The sequence below is a fragment of the Bactrocera tryoni genome, chromosome 2 (genome assembly GCF_016617805.1).
Source record: "Bactrocera tryoni isolate S06 chromosome 2, CSIRO_BtryS06_freeze2, whole genome shotgun sequence".
In the NCBI taxonomy this organism is placed as follows: Eukaryota; Metazoa; Arthropoda; class Insecta; order Diptera; family Tephritidae; genus Bactrocera; species Bactrocera tryoni.
In genome coordinates, this window is record NC_052500.1 from 53,167,046 (window position 1) to 53,187,799 (window position 20,754).

Below are 20,754 nucleotides of genomic sequence, written 5' to 3' on the forward strand. Positions count from 1 at the left end.
GTCGAGCAATACCAAAAGCTCCGTCAGGATCAGAAAGGACCTCTCCGATCCGTTCGATACGAATTTTCAGACAAGACGACTTCCTATCATGCGACTTCTTCAATCTACCGCTGTCGAAAATAATTCGAGCTGCAAAGCTAAATCGAGAAGGCACAATGTTTTATAAGTGCTGCTGGCGTACGCCGTTGATATTGATGTCATTGGCCTCAACATCCGCGCCGTTAGTTCTGCTTTATCCAGACTAGATAAAGAATCGAAGCAAATGAGTCTGGTAGTGAACGAGGGCAAAACGAAATATCCCCTGTCATCAAACACTCGTCGAACACGCGACTGGGCTCCCACGTCACTGTTGACACTGTTGGTTTCGTCTATCTTGAAACCAGTATTAACACCAACAACAATGTTAACCTCGGCCATCGAGAAGTAAAGTGCTCTCTCGACTAACAAAGACCAAACTCTATAAATCACTCATTATTCCCGTCCTTCTTAATGATGCAGTGGCATGAACGATGACAGCGTTACGATTTTTCGAGATAAAGGTTCTGCGGAAGATGTATCGTCCGATGAGTTGTACGAGATATACGACGGCATTGACATAGTTCAACGAAGAGACAGTGGCTATGCTGGTTAGATCACGTCGTCCGAATGGACGAAAACACTCCAGCTGTGAAAGTGTTCGACGCAGTACCCACCGGGGGAAGCAGAGGAAGAGGAAGACCTCCATCCCGTTAGAAAGAACATATTATTCATATTTCGAAAGCTTAGTAATAGTACGGAACCCGTTGCTTGCATGAAATGTATTTTTTATGTCGGGGTCAATTCTGGATAAGTAAGAGTTTAACCTGCTATAATATCGAGAACGAAAATGCGCAAAAGCCACTTTAGATTCTCTGGGCAACTCAAGCCCTTCCTGTGATATGATTTAACGTTAACTATGCCATTCACTGAAGGAAGTTCGTGAAAGTGTTCATAAGAATTGCTTTACTGTGAATAGCGGACAGTGTGAAGTTAGTAGCGTCCATAATCTGGTCGGCGTACTTTCCAATATCGTCGATGTAGTCTAGGAAAGATCTCTCGCTGTTCCAAGGAGGCGGATGCGCATCGAGCCAACCACTGCAGGGATGGTTTCAGCGAAAACTAACACAAACTGCTTGGAGTGAAGTTCATTGTGTTCCTTAACCGGAAGCATAAGGGCTTCGCTATGTATCTCGTCGACCGGAGACATTAAGAAGCATCCTGTTATAGTCCGGAGTGCAGTGTTCTTATATGTCTGCAGCAGAGAACTGCAACGAGTAATAAATTTTTGTTTATACTTAAGTACTGAGCCGTTACTCTGTATGATTCTGCCAGTTCTGTTCATGTACACGAAGCGAACTGTTTTCTTCAAATCAGCGATAGAGAACAACTTTGTATCGCTAGCGATCGGCTTATACCTGATTTGTGATGCTACAATGATTGAAATGATCGACAGCGTTCGGTTTGTATATCATTCCCTAAACACTGATTTTCTCTAGTGCACTTCTGTTCTATTTCAACTACATATGTTTGTATACACATGTATGTATGTATATATATATATATATGTTATATGTAAAATGGAAATTCCATCGAGTACATACATACCTACAACATATGTATGTATATATGTATGTACATATGTATGTATTCGATGCAATTTCCATTGTTTACACTTCGAAAATTTGTAACACGCGCACATTTTTTTTTTTTTGCCACACATGATTCAAATCAGTGACACGATACGATTGCAACCGAAGCCAGCCATACGTTTACACGATCGTGATTGCCGAAGAACAGATAGTTCGTGTTGCATCAGGTCAGTTGACGCTGGCAGCTATACGAATTGATTAACTATGTTGTCTATGCTGAACTGAATTGATTTGATTGTGTTTTTGGCACCACTGTTTGTCCTGATTTTATTATACTCGTTGCAGCTTTCTGGTCTACAGCTTCTTCTTCTGGGTTTCACAGCATTCAAGCGACCAAATCGGTGCGGCGTAGTTTAGGACCACCCTGCAGATCGCATTGTATGTTGCCTAGAACGTTTTTTGTCTTTTCCCACTGTGACTTGAGGATTTTGTTACTGCTCTGTACGTATACTTTGACAGTAATCGCGGTCGTATGAACAGTGAAGAAGTAAAGGCTGTCAAATGTTACAATTAAAATTTTAGGATTATTAACAGTCCGAATTGTAACATCATCGACATTAATGTTAAGGTCTACTCTATCGTTCAGTTTATGAATGTGGTCGCTGTTGATTTAGTAGAAGAGAATGCCAGGCTCCTTGCAGAGAAGAAGCGAGAAATGTCGGAGACCGCATGCCATCGATTCCATTACCTGTCGTCATATGGTGCAGTCATAATCGTACGAGGTGATAGAAATTCCCTCTTGTGGTTGAAGGAGTTTCGAAATGTAGAAATTAATCAGTAAAGCGGAAAGGGCACCGCATACCGCACCGCATTGCGTAATCGCCTACTTAATTCTTCTCAATTACATAGGAGTTTATACCACGAAACAGTAAGGATGATTGCCGACCGCTTAGGTGGTTCAGAATACCTCTCTTCACCTTACTACTGGGGAGAGAATTGTTATCGTGCGATAAGACTTCCATTTGATGGCGAGTTTCACAGGTTTCAGTAGTGGGACCACTCTGCGGACTTTCCAAACATCCGGTATTTGAAGAATGGTGAGCGGTGAGATTGAGGCCCTTGATTAGGAACTTACTCCCGTCGAGCCTAGATGATTTAGCATCACCAAGTTTATTCCATCTGGGCCAATGGATTTGGAAGATTTAGCCTGTTATAAACACACCGAACCTCGTCGTCGGTAAAAGAAAGTGGTACGCAGTCTCTTGGCTTTTTGTGCAACCCTCGGGAGACAAATCGTATGGCTTTGTCTATCCAAGGGTGAAATGTTAACTGCCGAATAAAATAGCTCGCGCACTTCGGGTTCAAGGAGACAAGGTCATCGAATTGAATATCAACTTAGTCATCATAACTGCTCGGATTGGACAAAGCCAGAGTCGAAAGCTTACTCACGCCGTTAGGGAGGTTACAAGTCTTCAGGTGCTCTATCCATTCTGTTAGCTTGTGTTGATTTACGTTCGCCAACGATTACGTACATATATAGGAATAGGTAGTGCGGTGAAGGTTCTCTCGGTTAATTCTGTGAAGTCATCCCAATTAGCTTTATTAAAGTTAACAAACCGCGCACAGAAATAAAGTCGAGAGATTTCTCGTTCGAGATAATTATGGGCAGATGGTATGATGCGAGGATTAACATAGATCGCCGGGTTATGCTATTTATCAGACAAACCCTAATAATATTTATATCAGGCGAGCTATTACAAGTACCCCTAATTCTGGTGAGCGCTTCGTCATTCAATGTCTATCTGTTCCGTATCTCCATCTCCTAAGATCGTCTGACAGGAGTGAATATCAAAGCCGTGAAAGGTTTACACCACGAAGTAACACATGTAACATGGGGTATGCATATATTAAATATTTCGAGCTCAACATCGCCTAACCGGTTTCTATAGCCTGATATTCAAGGGTTGTATTCCTGCGATCTAGGAGCGTATACAACTGGTGCTTAATGTGGTAGAGCAAATGGAGCCTTAAATTGGTTGATGAATGTTTCACAGTTGGTAAAAGGTATATATGTAAATAAAAATGATAAATAAAAATATTTATCTCACAGTGTAACAATTTTTGAAACAACATAGACCAGTATTTGGTTTTGGGCGTTAAAAAAAAAGAGTACTTAATAGCCGTTCCCACGACAGACAGAACTACGTAATCGGAGCGGACCCGGAATTTGATGGATGTATAAAAACTTTTCTGGCAAGGGCATGTGTGCATTTAAAAAGTTTTCATAAACATAATGTGGTTTACCGCTAAATATGAATGAAATTGGTCTAAACCATTGTCAAAGCCCCCTATCTCTAAGCTTTTTATCTTTAATATGACTTCCGCAACATTAATGGAAAAGTATTTTCCCGTTTTTTTTTTCATTGAGAGAGTATTAAATATTCGGTTACACCCGAACTTAGCCCTTCTTCACTTAGTTTTCTAATAAAGTCTTGTGTACGTAGTACCACCTCATAGTGACATAAAACAATAGTTCAAACCGAACTGCCAAAAATATATAAAAGTTAACTATGTACATAATAAAAACAAGTGTCTGTGGGAAAAAATGTTAATTTCTTACTCGGCAGCTTCGACCTCCATTTTGCATTGAAATATTCATCACTTTGATACCTACCGGTTTTATTGTTGGCGGTTACACTTAAACTTTGGAGGTTTTATTGTAAACACGCATAACAGGTTGATGTATCACACTTCTGATTTTTTTTACACTTATAATAAGTATGTGGGATATATGGTACATATGTATATATGTGCAAATGAAATATATAAATCCTACGTCATAGTAATAGAATTAAAACAGTGCGAATGATATTATGACATACAACAATAACCAAATAAGAAAAGTTTGATAAGCACTTATTTTAAAATACTAAGGAGAGTTTTCATCATAATTGTCACTAATAACATCTCTTGAGTATATACATATAATATTGTAATCAAACTGCATCGATATAATTGTTTGTCAAAAAAGTCTTGCGGAATTTTCGCTAGTTGGCGCTGAAAGCGCGTAGTTTTAATTTTATTCGTCACACCGTGTCATGCTATACCTTTTTGGAAAGCTCATTTCACGCGCTAACACGTGTTTGATTGATTGTCGTTTCTTTTAAGTCGTTCGTGAGTTATAGGGTCGCAAACATGGAGCAAAATAAAGAGAAAATACGGCATATTTTACAGTACTACTACGATAAAGGCAAAAATGCATCTCAAGCCGCCAATGAAATTTGTGCAGTTTATGGACCCGATACAGTTTCCATTTCCACCGCAGAACGATGGTTTCAACGTTTTCGTTCTGGTGTAGAGGTGGTCGAAGATGCGCCACGCTCCGGAAGGCCTGTCGTCGAAAATTGCGGTAAAATCGCTGAATTGGTCGAAAGAGACCGGCATAGTAGCAGCCGTAGCATCGGTCAAGAGCTGGGCATGAGTCATCAAAAATTCATTTCAATTTCAATAAAAATTCAATAAAATACCGCAAGACTTTTTTGACAACCTATTATTTCAATGGTATGCTTTCCAAATCGACCTCCCAGTAATTCCGCTATGTCCAGGCATACATACAAGCCTTCTAAGAAATATCAATCTTCAATTAAAAACAAACAATTTTGTAATCAATGACGTATAGCAGTATTTTCTAATTATTATTTCTTCATGAAAACTGAACAGAAACAATAATATTCCACTGGTTTTTAAAATTATATTTTAACTGTTTCATCGCTGTTGTCACTTTTCATACACACGTTCTTATGGACACAGTTATTTAGACAGCTGCCCGACTACACGACTGCAGGCTCCCAGTTGTCGCTCTCGCTAATTTAAAAGTATTTTTAAATATTGCCGACGACAGTAGAGAGCAGAGGGTTGAGGAGAACTAGGAATACTAATATGTAAAATGTAAAATTATTCAAAGCTCTAACAAACCTGACGTTATTTTACAAAGATAAGCATAAAATAGCTTTGTTATATTATTTGTAATAACAATTAATAATTGAAAACAAATAAATTTACCCATTTACTTAGTTTTTGCATAAAAAATTTCACTTTGAACAAAATATTAAAATTGCATTAAAGTGAAAGATATTAGTATGGCAACAACGAAATTGTGTTCATACAAAATGGACAGCTGCGTTGCTTTGTGTACATGCCGGCCATTGTTATGTCGCTGCCATCTTACAAATGTTCATGTAGCAGGAGTAACAGCGCCATTTATAGTTAAGTCATACTGTTATGTCGTGTCGCTCTCTATGTCAGAGCGTCATTCGTTTACTCTTCACTTTACGTCTAAACAAAGGAATCAAAATTATTCAATTCGAACTCATTTCTATCAGAGATAAACGGATGCCCAACTTTAGAGCATCTCAGCAACGAAAATTAAAGAAAAGACATGAAATTTAAATATATTTGATGCTTTTTTTGTTTTTACAATTAAAAAATTAAAAAAAAAAAAACACTAATTTTGAGGCGTTCTCACACTGGAAAAAGTTGTTCAAAACTTTTTAAAACAACGTTGTAACGTTATCTATGGTTGTAACCTCTCTAGCAACCAAATTATCACTTATAAACTGCCGTTGCATCTGACCAGCTACAGTAGTAATAAATGAACTTTGAACTGAACTTTTGGAATGCAATATGCATATACGCTTACAAGTCTGTTATGTACATACATACATAATGTAATGTACATAATGTAATGTAAATATTATGCAAATTGAACACGCCTTGTGTTCGAATTTAATGCGATTAAAAACACAATTATTAACACTATCAAAAAAAATGTACGGTTACTACCATTTATAACTCACCGTACAGGTAAACTCGTTTCGTTACTGTCTATCAGACGACTGTACTCTGTGTTTAACCGCACAAATAACGACACCTAGTGTATATTAAATATGTACATACATAACTGTATAAAATCAATACACCTTGTCGATGTTATTGTGGAATATAAGTTGGACATTTTACAAAGGGTTACCAATTTTGTCTATTCCTATGCACCAACTAATGGCGGGATTCTGTAACTAGTCTCTATTTGAGACATTTTGAGGTAAAATCTCAATTTGTGACTACATAGTTACTATTCACTAAACAGTCTCTACCGTTAGTCTCAAAATATTGCCTCAAATTTGAGACCTGGTAGTTAGCAGGTCACAAAACCAAAAAGAACTCTTGTCTGCCATTTTGAATATACTGAATAGAGATCATCATAGATATTAATCGATTGTCGTTTTTTTATATTTTGTAAGCAACTCAAACACGAAAAAATTAAAAATAAATCAATTTTACATAAATTTCGTAAATATTATGAAACAAAGTCAACATATATTTTTATTTTTATTGGTAATTATGTTTTTTGACTATGTTTTAGACAATTTAATATTTGTTATCGACATTTTTATTCTCATTCAAGTGTAAAAACAGCTCTGAATAATGAAATGTAATAGATTCTGTGACTGTCACTTACAGAATAGCAAAATCGTCTCAAGTCTCAAAAATTGTCTCTAACTTAAAATCTCAAATTTAGAGACTTGAGACTGTATCACCGTACAGAATCGCACGGTAAATTTTACTTTCAAAAAAATGAGTATCTGTTATACGACATAAACATTCAAAATATTCGACCGAAACTAATCGATTACAAAAATCATCTTCCACAAAAGAAGGTAAAGAAATTATTCGGACAAAAATTTGGCAAATCACCTGTTTGAATGGTGGCAACATTGAAAACTATGTAGTGGAACGTTTTACTTCACCCCTATATCCAAAGAATTATAGAAATAGATGCGAACAACTCTAATTGGTTAAATCATATGCCAATCGCGAGAAAAATAAACAACAACGAAATTGTGTTCATACAAAATTGACAGCTGTGTTGCTTTGCTTTGAAATCGTTTCGCCATGTACGACATACAAATCCATTTCACGTTCGTTGTATGATATGAGCGACAGCCGAATCCATGGGCTTAATATAATAGGTTGTCAAAAAAGTCTTGCGGTATTTTCGCTAGTTGGCGCTGAAAGCGCGTAGTTTTAGTTTTATTCGTCGCATCGGGTCATACTATACCTTTTTGGAAAGCTCATTTCACGCGCTAATACGTGTTTGATTGATTGTCGTTTCTTTTAAGTCGTTCGTGAGTTATAGCGTCGCAAACATGGAGCAAAATAAAGAGAAAATACGGCATATTTTACAGTACTACTAGATAAAGGCAAAAATGCATCTCAAGCCGCCAATGAAATTTGTGGAGTTTATGGACCCGATACAGTTTCCTTTTCCACCGCACAACGATGGTTTCAACGTTTTCGTTCTGGTGTAGAGGTGGTCGAAGATGGGCTACGCTTCGGACGGCCTGTCGTCGAAAATTGCGATAAAATCGCTGAATTGGTCGAAAGGGACCAGCATAGTAGCAGCCGTAGCATCGGTCAAGAGCTGGGCATGAGTCATCAAAAATTCATTTCAATTTCAATAAAAAAAAAAATCAATAAAAATACCGCAAGACTTTTTTGACACCCATTATTTGCACTTTTTATGGATTTGTCTGTGTTAAGACAATAAATAAACTATTTTTAAAATTATTGTTTCCCTTTCAATTTTTTTATACATTTCACTACAACACATTCATTCGAAAACATTTTTCTTGGGCATAAAAATGTCCATTTAGAATGCAAAGATTTCTGTGAAAGTTTCTAAGGACAAGTTGATAAACCCTTTGGAATGTATGTTTTAATTTCCATTAAAATTCTTTTAATATATAGGAAAATTGCATTTTTGGAATTGCTGGGTAGATTACAATTTCATTGTTTTATCTTCATTTGGTCCACAAAACAAATTTATTTCGCAAGTTTAACCTTATTTTGTGTACAATTTACATACAAATTTGACTGCATTTTTATAGTGCGATTATTATCAAATTCTTGAATGCATAGATTTTTCTGAGATATCACATTAAAAGTTTCCTTATTTGTTTATTGTAATTTGCACATTTATTGTGATAGTATATAGAAAATGATTAATGAATGATAATGCGTCACAAACATTGGAATATTCTTAGTGTGTAGTTACGTACTTATGTACTATGTACATATGTATATGCTTGTATGTTCTAAGTCCAATATGTTTTTAATTAAAATACCAATTGAACACAAACCCTATCTAATCGTAAGACACTTCGTACTTGATTTAAAGTTTGTCCGAATTTACGCGCTAACTTACTCGTATATCACCAGGTAACATAATTTAACGATATGGGTACACAAAAGAACAAATGGCTATATTTTAGAAAAAATAGAAAACCAGAACCAGGAATTGTTAAGGATGGGCGATATTTTTTCTTATCGATTTAAACTTGTCGGTGTGGCCACAAATATGTATGAAATTATTTTTACTTTCAATTTCATAATTTCGTTTTAAAGTAAGTAATTAATATTAATAAGTAGTATTTGGTACTGTTTTTAATTATTTTAAAATTAATTAATTAGGTACAATTGTTAATAATAACTGTACATGTTATATAGTGAAAACGTTGAAATTATAAATTGCATACTTGAAGTCCGGTAAATTAGTTATCATAAATCCCTCAATATAAGCGCGAAGTTATCATTTCTGACAATACAGAATGCAACTCTGACTTAGCAGAACAGAGATAAAAGCAGTGGAAAGTAATGGAATTTGACAGTTGGAAATTGTTCGTTAAGTGTAGTGCATCATTTGGTTTTCTTGTAGTTTTTGATTGTTTTTGTAAAGCAGAGAAGTGATTTTTACCAAGTTATTTAAATAAAGTTTGCAAAATAAAAGTTCAAAATGCATAAACAAGGAAAACAGTCATACAAAAGCCAAATACGGACTAGAAATAAACGTTTTTTATTAAAGAAAGCATCCAATGGCTTAAATACCTCTTCATTGGGGTGTTTAGCTCCTTCAAGTGGTCCACAAGCTCCAGAGCTATTGCTGGGGTCCAAATTGTCGAATGAAAAAAGTGGAAAATCAATGTTTCAACATTTGCATAGCAATTATAGTGTTCCAACTCGTCCCCTTATCCACGTAAAAATTCAAAGCCTTCCCATACTTGTGTTGTCTTTAATTGTTCTCGTAGAATGCTTTTGTATTGGTAGCTGTGCACAAATCAAAAGTAAAAGTGATTTATTAAGTGGAGCAATATTAACGCCAGTTGACGATGTAGTGCCTAGAATAGTCGAAAATGTTCCTACAGAAAACAAAGGCAATACTACATTTACTGACTTTTCCGATTCTACCAAACTTAAGTAAGTACCAGAGATTTATATGTAGATATACCATATACTTAGGTTTAATTATTATTAAACTCAAAACAAAACTATCTGATGAGCTGCACAACTTACGCACAATAAATAAGAAATAGTATTAAATTTAGTAACGCGCAAGTCAGTTGGCAAATTGCCAAAATAAAATGTTGATCTAAGACGAAATACAGTAATAGTTCAATGTATGTATTGCTCTGGTGTTATCAATTAATATGTAATGTGCAGTGAGTAAAGGAAATACAATGTCAGTGAGTATAATTAAAAATTATGAAAATGTGTTACTGAACAGTTTTTCCGGTTCTAACTATTGATACACAAATGTATACGTATATATGGTATGGTCTCGATTAAACGATAGATCTTTTCCGTTCAAGGACAATCAGCAGCATTCTAAAGGAATTTACGTTATTAAACCGACAATAACTTTAACTTTACATGGTTCATTTAAATTTTTTATGCACCAATATCTTTTTTTTTTAATATATTCTATAGAGAACTTTAAAAATATTACAAAATAGCAAAGCATATAGTTTTTATATACACCCCACGGCAGGGGCGCTCATAACCTGGAATGGACAAGAATCAAAAATATATGAGAAATATTTTGTCGCGCTATTATAACAACAACATGTTATTTTAAAAGTGTAAAAAGTATAAAGACAATACATACAAATTTCTAAATTATAATCGAATTAAGGCATAAATTATATTTCTGAATTACATACAGAATATATATTTAATTAATGTTTACATTTGAACATACCTCTGTACCAGAAAATAAATAAAGTTTTACTTATACTTCATTTTTAATAAATAGGCATAGCGATGACTCAAAGTTTTTTGCAGGTCCATACTATATCACATTTCATAATTGTTTACTTTGACTCAACGTTATTACAATGCCTATATACATATGGATGTAAGTACATATGTATGTATGTATGTGTTCTCTGGGGGACTATGAATTTATTTACGAAAATATGTACATAAGGAAATTCTTCATACTTCTTAATTTCTGCTGAAACAAGGAAAAATTTTAAATATTACTGCAGTAATTATTTTGCAATAATTGAAGTATCTATATTAGCCACGAAATCATGAGGTACATACATATGTACATATGTATGTATTTTTTGAATATAGTACTACTTATTCTGAGTTAGTCGTGTGACAGAATTTTTTTGTTTATGAATGTATGTACATACATATGTATGTAAATGTACATAATAAATATAAATTTTGCAAAATATAATTAATTTGCTCGATTCGTCTCACTTAAAATTTTATTTAAACAATTAAATCACATAACTTGTGTGCATACAAATTTCTTAAAATAATAATTCAATTATATATTTAACCCATGTACCCTATCGCCAATTAAGCGTCAAAGTTGCAGAAATTTCGAACTAGTTTCAGCCGGCTATCTGCACTAATATATACAACCGTTTTATTTTTTTGTTGTATCCCCAAGCAAAACAAAACACAAATATATACATACGTATTAATACATACATGTATCATATATATGTATGTATACGTATATACATACATATGTACATATGGGCAAAGAAAAAACGAAAATATTTATCCATCGATGTATTGCTTTTGTTTAAAGTTTTTCGCTGCTTCAGTACGTTATGCGTGGTTCTTTCTCTGAGTTGCCCTTTCGACTTTATATACATATGTACATATGTATATAATTACCGAAGGTTTCGACTTTTGAAATTTCGGGCTCTCGGTGAATTATAAATGTGCGTATTGTGTTTTCGTTTGAGTTTTAGGATATGGAATTTGAGAGCTTCTAAAATTGCAGATTCTCTTTGAGATATAAGTATGTATGTATATACAGTTGTCCACAAAATAATAGGAGTGCCAATATGAAAAATATGTTTGGCTGCATAACCTTTTTTAAATCACATGCAAATGACGCGAAACAATAACGATACACATAACGGGATACTAGCATTAAAATACAATACAAATTTTTATTGTAATTATTGCTATCTACTTCCGCTTTGCTAGTTCTCGGAGACACTTATTATTGCTTTCCACAAAATAATAGGAGTGTTAGATATTTCGTTTTCAAAATTAGAAAAGTAAGTATAGTTCCATAATCTAGCAGCAATTTAAATTAGTTATTATTTTATTTACTTATTGGGTTTTTCTCCAGTGGGTAGAGGAAATCATTGTACAGAGGAAAAGCGGAAAAGGATAAAAAAATTGAGAAAACTAGGAAAAACTTTAAAAGAGATCCAAGAAATCGTAAAATGCTCTCCTCAAATGATAGCAAATGCCTTAAATTATAGAAACAAAAATGAAACTCGTAGACGAAAGCGCAAAACATCCACTGCAGACGATTGCAATATAGTACGCTACTGCAAAATTAATCCTTTTGCTTCAGCCAGGAACATCCATGACGAACTAAATTTGTCAGTTAATACTGAAACTGTTCGTAGGTATTTAGGACAGGACAAATTGTTTGCCCGAAGGCCAAGAAAGGGACCCCCATTAAAAACAAGCACAAGGAAGCCCACATACAATTTGCAAAGGGCATTGCTCCTGACCCGCGTCTAAATGGCGAAACATATTGTGGTCAGGCGAATCCAAAGTTAAGTTATTTGGTAGTACAGGCTCTAGGAACTTTGTCCGACGTCCCCCTAACTCAGAATATAATCCCCGGTTTACCACAAAAAACCGTTATACATAACGATGCCAATCATGGTATGCGGTCGTTTTTTACATTGTGGTATTGGTCCAATTCACTTAATTGAAGGCATGATGGACCAAAGGGTCAAAATGTTAGATGAGGTAGTGTTGACACATGCCTCATGGAATATGCCATTGATATGGGTATATCAACAGGATAATGACCCTAAACATACTAGCAAGTGCGCAAAAAAATGGTTTAGGGCTAACGGAGTTGAGGTTATGTGGTAACCTGCTCAGTCTCCTGACCTCAACTCCATTGAAAACTTAAGGACAGGTATCAAGAAGAAAGTAGCTGAAGAGAAACCACCCAATTCGAGAGACTTATGGCCCGTCCCCACGACAGTCGGGTCTACGTAACCGGAACGGACCCGGATTTTTATCCGGCCAAGGACTGTTAAATCGGCAGAATTCTGCCGCTACAACAACAACAACAACATAGACTTATGGCAAGTAGGGAAAGAGGCTTGGAAAGGAATACCAATAAAACGTTGCCAGGATCTCATAGACCCCATGCCTCGGAGATGTGATGCTGTGTTAAAAAAATCGAGGTTATTCAACGAAATATTAATTATTTTAATATTCTGTGAAACTTTGGGAGCATTATACATTAAAATTATAGAACGGTTCGTATTACATAAAATACTCCTATTTTTTTTTTTGTGGAACAAGTTTTATAGTTTTCTTGATATAAACTGCGATATAAAATTTTGTTTATGTTTAATTGAAATAGATGAAATCTGGAAATATTAATAGATCTTTAGCAAATTACATTGTGCAAACATTTTGAAAAAATTAAACATTTTTGTTGATGAAAATTAACAATTCGTTTTTCTCATGTGGTCACTCCTATTTTTTTGTGGACAACTGTACATATACATACATACATGTACATAATGTGTATAACTATAAGAAAGCAAATATTTGTATGTTTCTACATGCATAACAAAATAACAAAAAGTATTATTGTAAGATATTATGATTTGTTTCATGAGTTCCTATTATTCTATTATTTGATCAAAATCAACTTATTGTATTGCAATTTTTTTTATTTTACCTACCTACCATCTCGGAACATATAGTTCAGATCAGATAAATATATTATATTATATTTGTAGTATATTATAGTATTATATATGTATATGTATATTATGTACTTATGTACATATAAACTGACGAATCAAAGTCAAGAATAATTTTTTTATATCGTCTTATGCTATCAGGAATGCGCCTGTGAAGGGTATTATGGCCTCGGTGCAAGCAAAGGTGAATTTAAAATTATGGAAACATTTTTAAAAGAAAAAAATTAAAAAAAGTCCTAATCGTCATGTGTCTCGCTTTTCTGAGGCCAATATTTCTTTGTGGAAAGTTTTAGGAACTCTGTTTAGTTCCATGAAAATATAAAATGTCATGCTTCCTCTTAAACGTCACTTGTAAAGCTAGATAATTTGATTCTCCAAATATTTTAAATATTTTGATCAAACGGTTTTAAATTATTATTTATTTCTTAGCTTACTAGTTAGTTGTATTTAACTTCCTAGAGAAATGCTGTGGTTGCGAATAAATTTTGCAAAAATTTATAAATATGTGTAATTAGTATGTACATACAAGGAATTATAGTTTTGTACTGCATTTGTTGTTTAAAAATATGTATTTATATATATATTCATATATACATATATATATAAATGGAAAAAATGGAGCTCCCATATATTTCAAAAGTTCAATAGTATTATGGTCCCTTAATAATTTAAATCTTAGTAAAAATCCTTACTAGGGTTACCACAGCTAAAGAAAATCTGCTATGACTGAGAAGAGTTTATTTTGTTTAAGATTGCTTTCCGGTGAATTCTAAAAAGTCACAAACCTCTAAAACAGCCCTAGCATACTTATGGTGTACGGTAGCTAATAAGATAGTGGGAGGTGAATTTAGGCAGCAGCTTGATTCAAATAATTGGGACAAATAATTTTAGATAATTATGTTGTGTTTCAATCAGTAAGTATACATATATATGTACATATGTATATACATACATACATACATATGTATGTACATACATATATATGAGATAGTCTCTGGCCGCAAGTGCATGCGTTAATCTTTCCTCGGCATGCTTTATTGGCTTACGAGTATGACTGAGACTGTTTTAAGCATATAAATGAAAATGCAGCAATATTTACAATTTGCAAAGCTGCTATCAAAGTCAAATTTAAAACAAACAAATATGTATGTATCTAAGTATGTTGCCATATCCGGTGATGACAGCTTGGCTGCAATATTTCTCTATACAAACAAATAGTAGAATTTTAATTTCTCATAAAATATATGAATCAAAGAATGGCAAATTGTGCCAAGTCGGCACATTTCGTCTATCACTTCAAATATCTTCATGCTTATACTCACAAGCGCACATTTGTATGCGAAAACATTTCAAAATACCATACATACTTGTATGCATAAAGAGCATTGAAAGAGCGCAATAAAATGGCTCTCCGACGTTGTGATAACTATTTGTACGCATTGCACGATTATTCTGATTTCTTTTTATTTTTTTTATTAGTTATTTATTAAGAAAATACGCGTAAGCAAAGCCAACTTGTTTTAAAAGTAAATAAGAAATAGAATATTTGCTGAGAGCGGTAGAAAGCGTACACTGTTTACCGGCATAAATCTACACTTGTATTTTTTACACACACATGCATCTTATGTACATAGTACATATATACATACATATGTACTTAGTAATGATTATAAGCACATGAGTGAAATTCAAATATCGTTTTTACGGTGATTGAAATATCATGCAAATGGTTAGTTGGCGGGCCTAGATAAACATATTGAAGAAAGCAATGAAATAAAAAAATGAATTTTTGTCTTCATTACTTCGAAAATTTAATGGAGAATTTCGGGTATACATACCCACCGCTACTGTTTTTAGATGACCGTTCAATACGTCCAACTCTACCAAACTGTTTACGTTTTAGCGGGCTTTACCTTACTAATTTTTATCTTCTAAATCGTAGCGTAGCGTCGTCCTTTCAAGGGCCTCTTCAGTTTTAGGAACAAAAAGTAGTGTTAAAATTAAGGTGTTGTTTTTGGACATATATTCGCACGCAAGCAACGATGCTTGAGCATGGTGCAAAACCCATTTTTTATTCCCCCATATATCCGGGCGTTTCTGGCGGATTGCTTCGCGAAAATTGCACAAAACTTGCAGGTAATATTCTTTATTGTTCGTACGATCCTTTGGCAAGAACTCGTGTTACACGACGCCTCTGCAACCGAAGAAAACTTTTAGAACCTTCACATTCGACATTGTTACATTTTTTGTTAATCCCATCTGATCAATTATACCCAGATACCTGGTCCATTTAAATTGTTCATGTGAAATTTGATCTCCTTATAGCAATTAGTGTGCATTCGGTAGCTGTTTGCTTAGAGCGCTATTACATGAAGCAATTTTTGTTGCTGATTCTCGGGCGATTCTCTTTTGCTGTCGCCCATTACCTTCACACGAGCAACTTGTGTTGCGCAACACTGTTCGAGTTTTTTTCTCATTCCCTTTCACTTTACTTTAACCCATTGTCGTTTCTTTTTCCTTATAGGTATTTGGTCCACTCTATTACATATATTTATCAGCTCTGTCAATTAAGAAATACATTTTATTTATTAAAACAAAGATATATCACCCTTTTTACTATCGTCTGAATCAATTTGTATGGCTTCCTCCATACATTTCACAATATCTTTAATTAATTAGATTAATATTTTTATTATTATGTATATTGTATACATATTTGCAAATTACTTACCAAAAGATGAAATTAAATTTTTTAAATACATATATTCAAAATATTAATTTCAAAAAAAGATACGCAAATGCAACTATGTACTACGAAAGAAAGAACACGAATGCCGAAAAACGTCGCAGCGAACTGTTACGAATAAGAACACAAAGCGAGTTGCTGAACACTGGAAACTCGGCGCGTTTCCCCTCTCCTCGTCGCCCCCTCGCCTTTAACCAAGAGTTGCCACAACAAAAGTTGCCTCCTGTAATAGCGCTCTTACGACGCAAACAGTTTGTCGGACATTAGCATGAAAAAAAGTTAACAGCGAGGTTGCTTTAAAATTTGTGTGTTCCAATGGAATCACCGCTGGAATTGCTAAAAATATTGCAGAAGTGTTTTGGGTCAAATTTGATGAGATGGTATTTTAGTCTGACATTAGTTGGCAACACTGTTTCTAAATATTGCACACCGTATGTACCTGTGTGTATATATGTATAATGTACAAACAAACTTTGTCATCTTTGTGATTATAGAAGTTATTAGCAGCTATCTGAAGCCACAAGCCTTTAAGTATTCTACAAATGTGAGTATACATGTTGTATATGAATGATAAATTTTAATTTGCATATAGATATAATATTATGCATACATACAAATATGTAGAAAGTGTTTACTTTTATTGTGGCAACAAGTTTATAGTATAGTTGTTGGTTTCTGTGGTAGAGGCTATAATTCTCAAGATCAAAATTTTTTTTTAGTTAGTTAATCAAGTTAAATCGAACAATTTTTTTGTTTTCGCCTTTGGTCTGTAGTGTGTTAAAAATTTGCATAATGTCATTGATACAAATTTGATTAAGTATTTGCAAAATTATATATTTTAAAAAATTGCATCCCTGTGTTATAACTAATTCCCGATTCGCGTATCACACTTGCGCAATCACAATAGGTGTTAAGGTATTTAATATCAGATATTTCTTTTGAATAATGGAGGAAGTTCGGAGCATAAGAAACTCTCAAGTACATGCGAACTCCGAATGGTTACTCTTTTCTTCTTCTTCTTTACTGGCGTAGACACTTCTTCTTTTCGCAATGTGGCGCCAAAGTCTGGTCCTTCCAACGGAGTCTTCCCATACCTCTGCTCCCCCTGGAGTTCATTCGGACGGCAAGACCTAGGCAGCGTAGCCGCTGTCTTTTAATTCGCTGAACTATGTCAATGTCGTCATATATCTCATACAGCTCATCGTTCCATCGAATGCGATATTTGCCGAGGCCAACGCGTAAAGGACCATAAATCTTTCGCAGAACTTTTCTCTCGAAAACTCGTAACGTTGACTCATCAAATATTGTCATCATACATGCCTCTGCACCATATAGCAAGATGGGAATAATGAATGACTTATAGAGTTTGGTTTTTGTTCGTCAAGAGAGGACTTTACTTCTCACTCTTAGTTAATGGAAATTCCGCTAAAACCAGATAACTTGTAATCTATCCGAATACTTCATAAAATGTGTTGTCATTAATTTCAATGACCATACGAAAGTAGATCTTTATTATAACTGAACATACATACATCTCTGTAAGTGTCAGTATTGTATCTGCAAATACTGAAGTACCACTTAACCCCATTGCAAAGTTGGCCTTCTTGTCAAAGAAGTACTCCTACTGATCTTAAAACTTATTGCGATTATAATTTCATTACCAGGTTTTTTCCTTCTCACTTGTTTTTAGAGATATGGAACCAATACTTAAGTACTTATGCGGGCGCTTATAAAGCTTTATATAGAGCCTGTCACATTTTTTTCAATAATTGTACTCAAAAGTATGTTGGCAAACAAGATAAATAAATTTTTCTGTATACATACATACAAGGTGCGTTCCAAAGCAAACAGGACTTTTTGAATCTATGGTGCGGCAGTTAAAATCTGCTATCTTTATCGATTGTCCAGTGAGAATTTGCATAACATTTCATTGATTGGAAGTGAAGTTATTGCGTTTTAAGTCAGTGTATTTGTGTTATCGGTGGGAAAATGAGCTTCGAACAAAGAGCAAACATTAAATTTTGTTTTAAAATTGGTAAGACTTTTACCGAAACGTTTCAATTGGTGAAACAAGTTTATGGCGATGACTGCCTATCCCGTAGCAGAGTGCACGATTGGTTTCAACGTTTTCAAACTGGTCGTGAGGACATAAATGACGATCAATATGTGGTCCAATCGAAATCCGTGACCACCGGAAATTCCATCGAAATTGTGCGTGAATTCATCAAAAATCAGCCGAAATCATCATTGAAATTCATGGAAATGGAATTAAACATCTCCAAAACATCGATTTATCGGATTTTGACCCAACATTTGGGCTTACGAAAGGTGTGTGCACGGTTTGTTCCACACAAATTGACTGACGACCAAACATTGCTCAGAATTCAACATTCGAAGGACGCTTGTGACCGATTATTTGACCAAAAATCACATTTTAACCATTAACCACTCCCCGTATTCACCTGATATGGCACCGTGCGACTTCTTCCTTTTCGGAAAAATGCATTTGCACATGAAAGGAAAGCGTTATGCGGACGTAGAGGCCATTCAAAAGGCTTGACCCGCCATACTGGCGACCATACCGGCCAACGAGCTAAAACAATCGACATGCTTTTGGACCGTGGAATAAGCTGTATATCGAAAAACCATTTGTTCCGTTTTTTTTTTTCTTAAAGTCCTGTTTACTATGGAACGCACCTTGTATGTATATCTGAGTTTTGTAAACTGTTTACATTGGCGGGGCACAATAAAGTATTTATTATCAATTTTATATGAAAATTTTAACCGAATCTCTTATCTACTTTCAAAATACTTGCTCCACAAACTTTTGTATTGATTTGCAAACATATGATGTAAGCATGTTAACAGCGTATATACAGACATATTGAATATGTTTGCTGTTAAATTCGATAAAGGAAAAATTTTAGCTTTCCAAAAAAAATTCTTTACACCGGCCTGCATTAAATAATACAAATATTCCAAATCATTTCTAATACACTCCTACTGTAATAAGCATATATAATAAAACGGTATTTTCGTGTTTATTTGGGCTTTGTAATTTTATCATATGGTTTATGAACATTTTACTAGTTCAATGAGAAGATAATTTCAGTTGACAATATCTCTTTAAGGAACAGGATACTGCAAACTGAATACAATTATTCGAATACAAGGCATTAATCCGGTTAGTCGATTACCAACAGCTCTAATATACTATATTTAGCCATATTCATTTGTTAAATACACAAACTCAATTTTTGAGGTATCGAATCGAAATTTTCACACGTCCTTTTCTCCCTAAGAAGCTGTTCCTTTGTCGGAACCGCTGTAATCGGTTCACCATAGCATATGTACGTACATACATACATATATATGCAGCTGCCATACAAACTGGCAATCAAAATCAAGTTCTTGTATGGAAATTTTTTTATTTGTGAAGGGTATTATAACTTCGGTGCAAATGAAGTTGAAATTTTTTTCTTGTATTTCTCTATTTATCCGTTCTATATCTATTGAATGTACATATAAAGATTTTCGGTCCACCCGTCATAGTTTGGAAAGAGATAATTTTCCTCTTAAAGGTTTTGATTTGAATATCTACCTCATATCTGAAAATGCAACACTAAAAAATTTTTATAATGCAATAAAATATGAAAAATAAACATAAAATTTTATGAATAAAATAACTGAAAATACTGCAGAAATTTCGAACTAGAACAGGCTTTTATCAAAATATTGCCATGCACATACATTATACTAATCGAAATGTAAACACACACATATGAATATGTACGTACACAAATACATCTCTACATTTATGCGCAAGTGTGTTGTTGTTTCGACTTTCTCAATTGTCTTCTTCTTATCAATCGTTGATAAATGCGACATATTTGCCGCATTGAAAATTTGTAATCTGAAGTCTGTTGATACGATACTGAAAAATAAATTTTGCTATACCTGCGTAAGCTTTATTTGGTTAAGCAAACGCTTATTTACACGTACATGTATATTTAATTATTTTTAAACACATTAATGTATTATGTTGTATGTTTTTACTTTTTAATATCGGGTGATTTTTTAAGAGCTTGATAACTTTTTTTTAAAAAAAAACGCATAAAATTTGCAAAATCTCATCGGTTCTTTATTTGAAACGTTAGATTGGTTCATGACATTTACTTTTTGAAGATAATTTCATTTAAATGTTGACCGCGGCTGCGTCTTTCAGGTTGGTCCATTCGGAAAGTCCAATTTTGGGCAACTTTTTCGAGCATTTCGGCCGGAA

The 20,754-nt window shown here is 34.3% G+C and overlaps 2 protein-coding genes across 7 annotated transcripts in view; one reads left to right on the forward strand and one right to left on the reverse strand.

Annotated features, from left to right (window-relative positions):
* LOC120769768 overlaps nt 1-8,957 on the reverse strand; it is a 46,768-nt gene extending 37,811 nt beyond the window's left edge. For 2 of the 6 annotated variants that reach the window (XM_040096950.1, XM_040096938.1), the window contains exon 1: nt 8,872-8,957. Coding sequence is in view for 1 of the 6 variants with exons in the window: in XM_040096943.1 (XP_039952877.1) it covers nt 8,872-8,892 (21 nt within the window). In the remaining 5 variants the exon portion in view is untranslated. The other 4 variants (XM_040096943.1, XM_040096941.1, XM_040096944.1 and 1 more) reach the window with 4 other exon arrangements.
* Nucleotides 8,958-9,339: 382 nt separating this feature from the next.
* The window catches only part of LOC120767936 (metal transporter CNNM4), a 43,010-nt gene continuing 31,595 nt past the window's right edge, over nt 9,340-20,754 (forward strand). Inside the window, exon 1 of the mRNA XM_040094302.1 lies at nt 9,340-9,920. Coding sequence (XP_039950236.1) covers nt 9,460-9,920 — 461 coding nt within the window. The 5' untranslated portion in view covers nt 9,340-9,459. The remainder of the gene's footprint in view (nt 9,921-20,754) is intronic.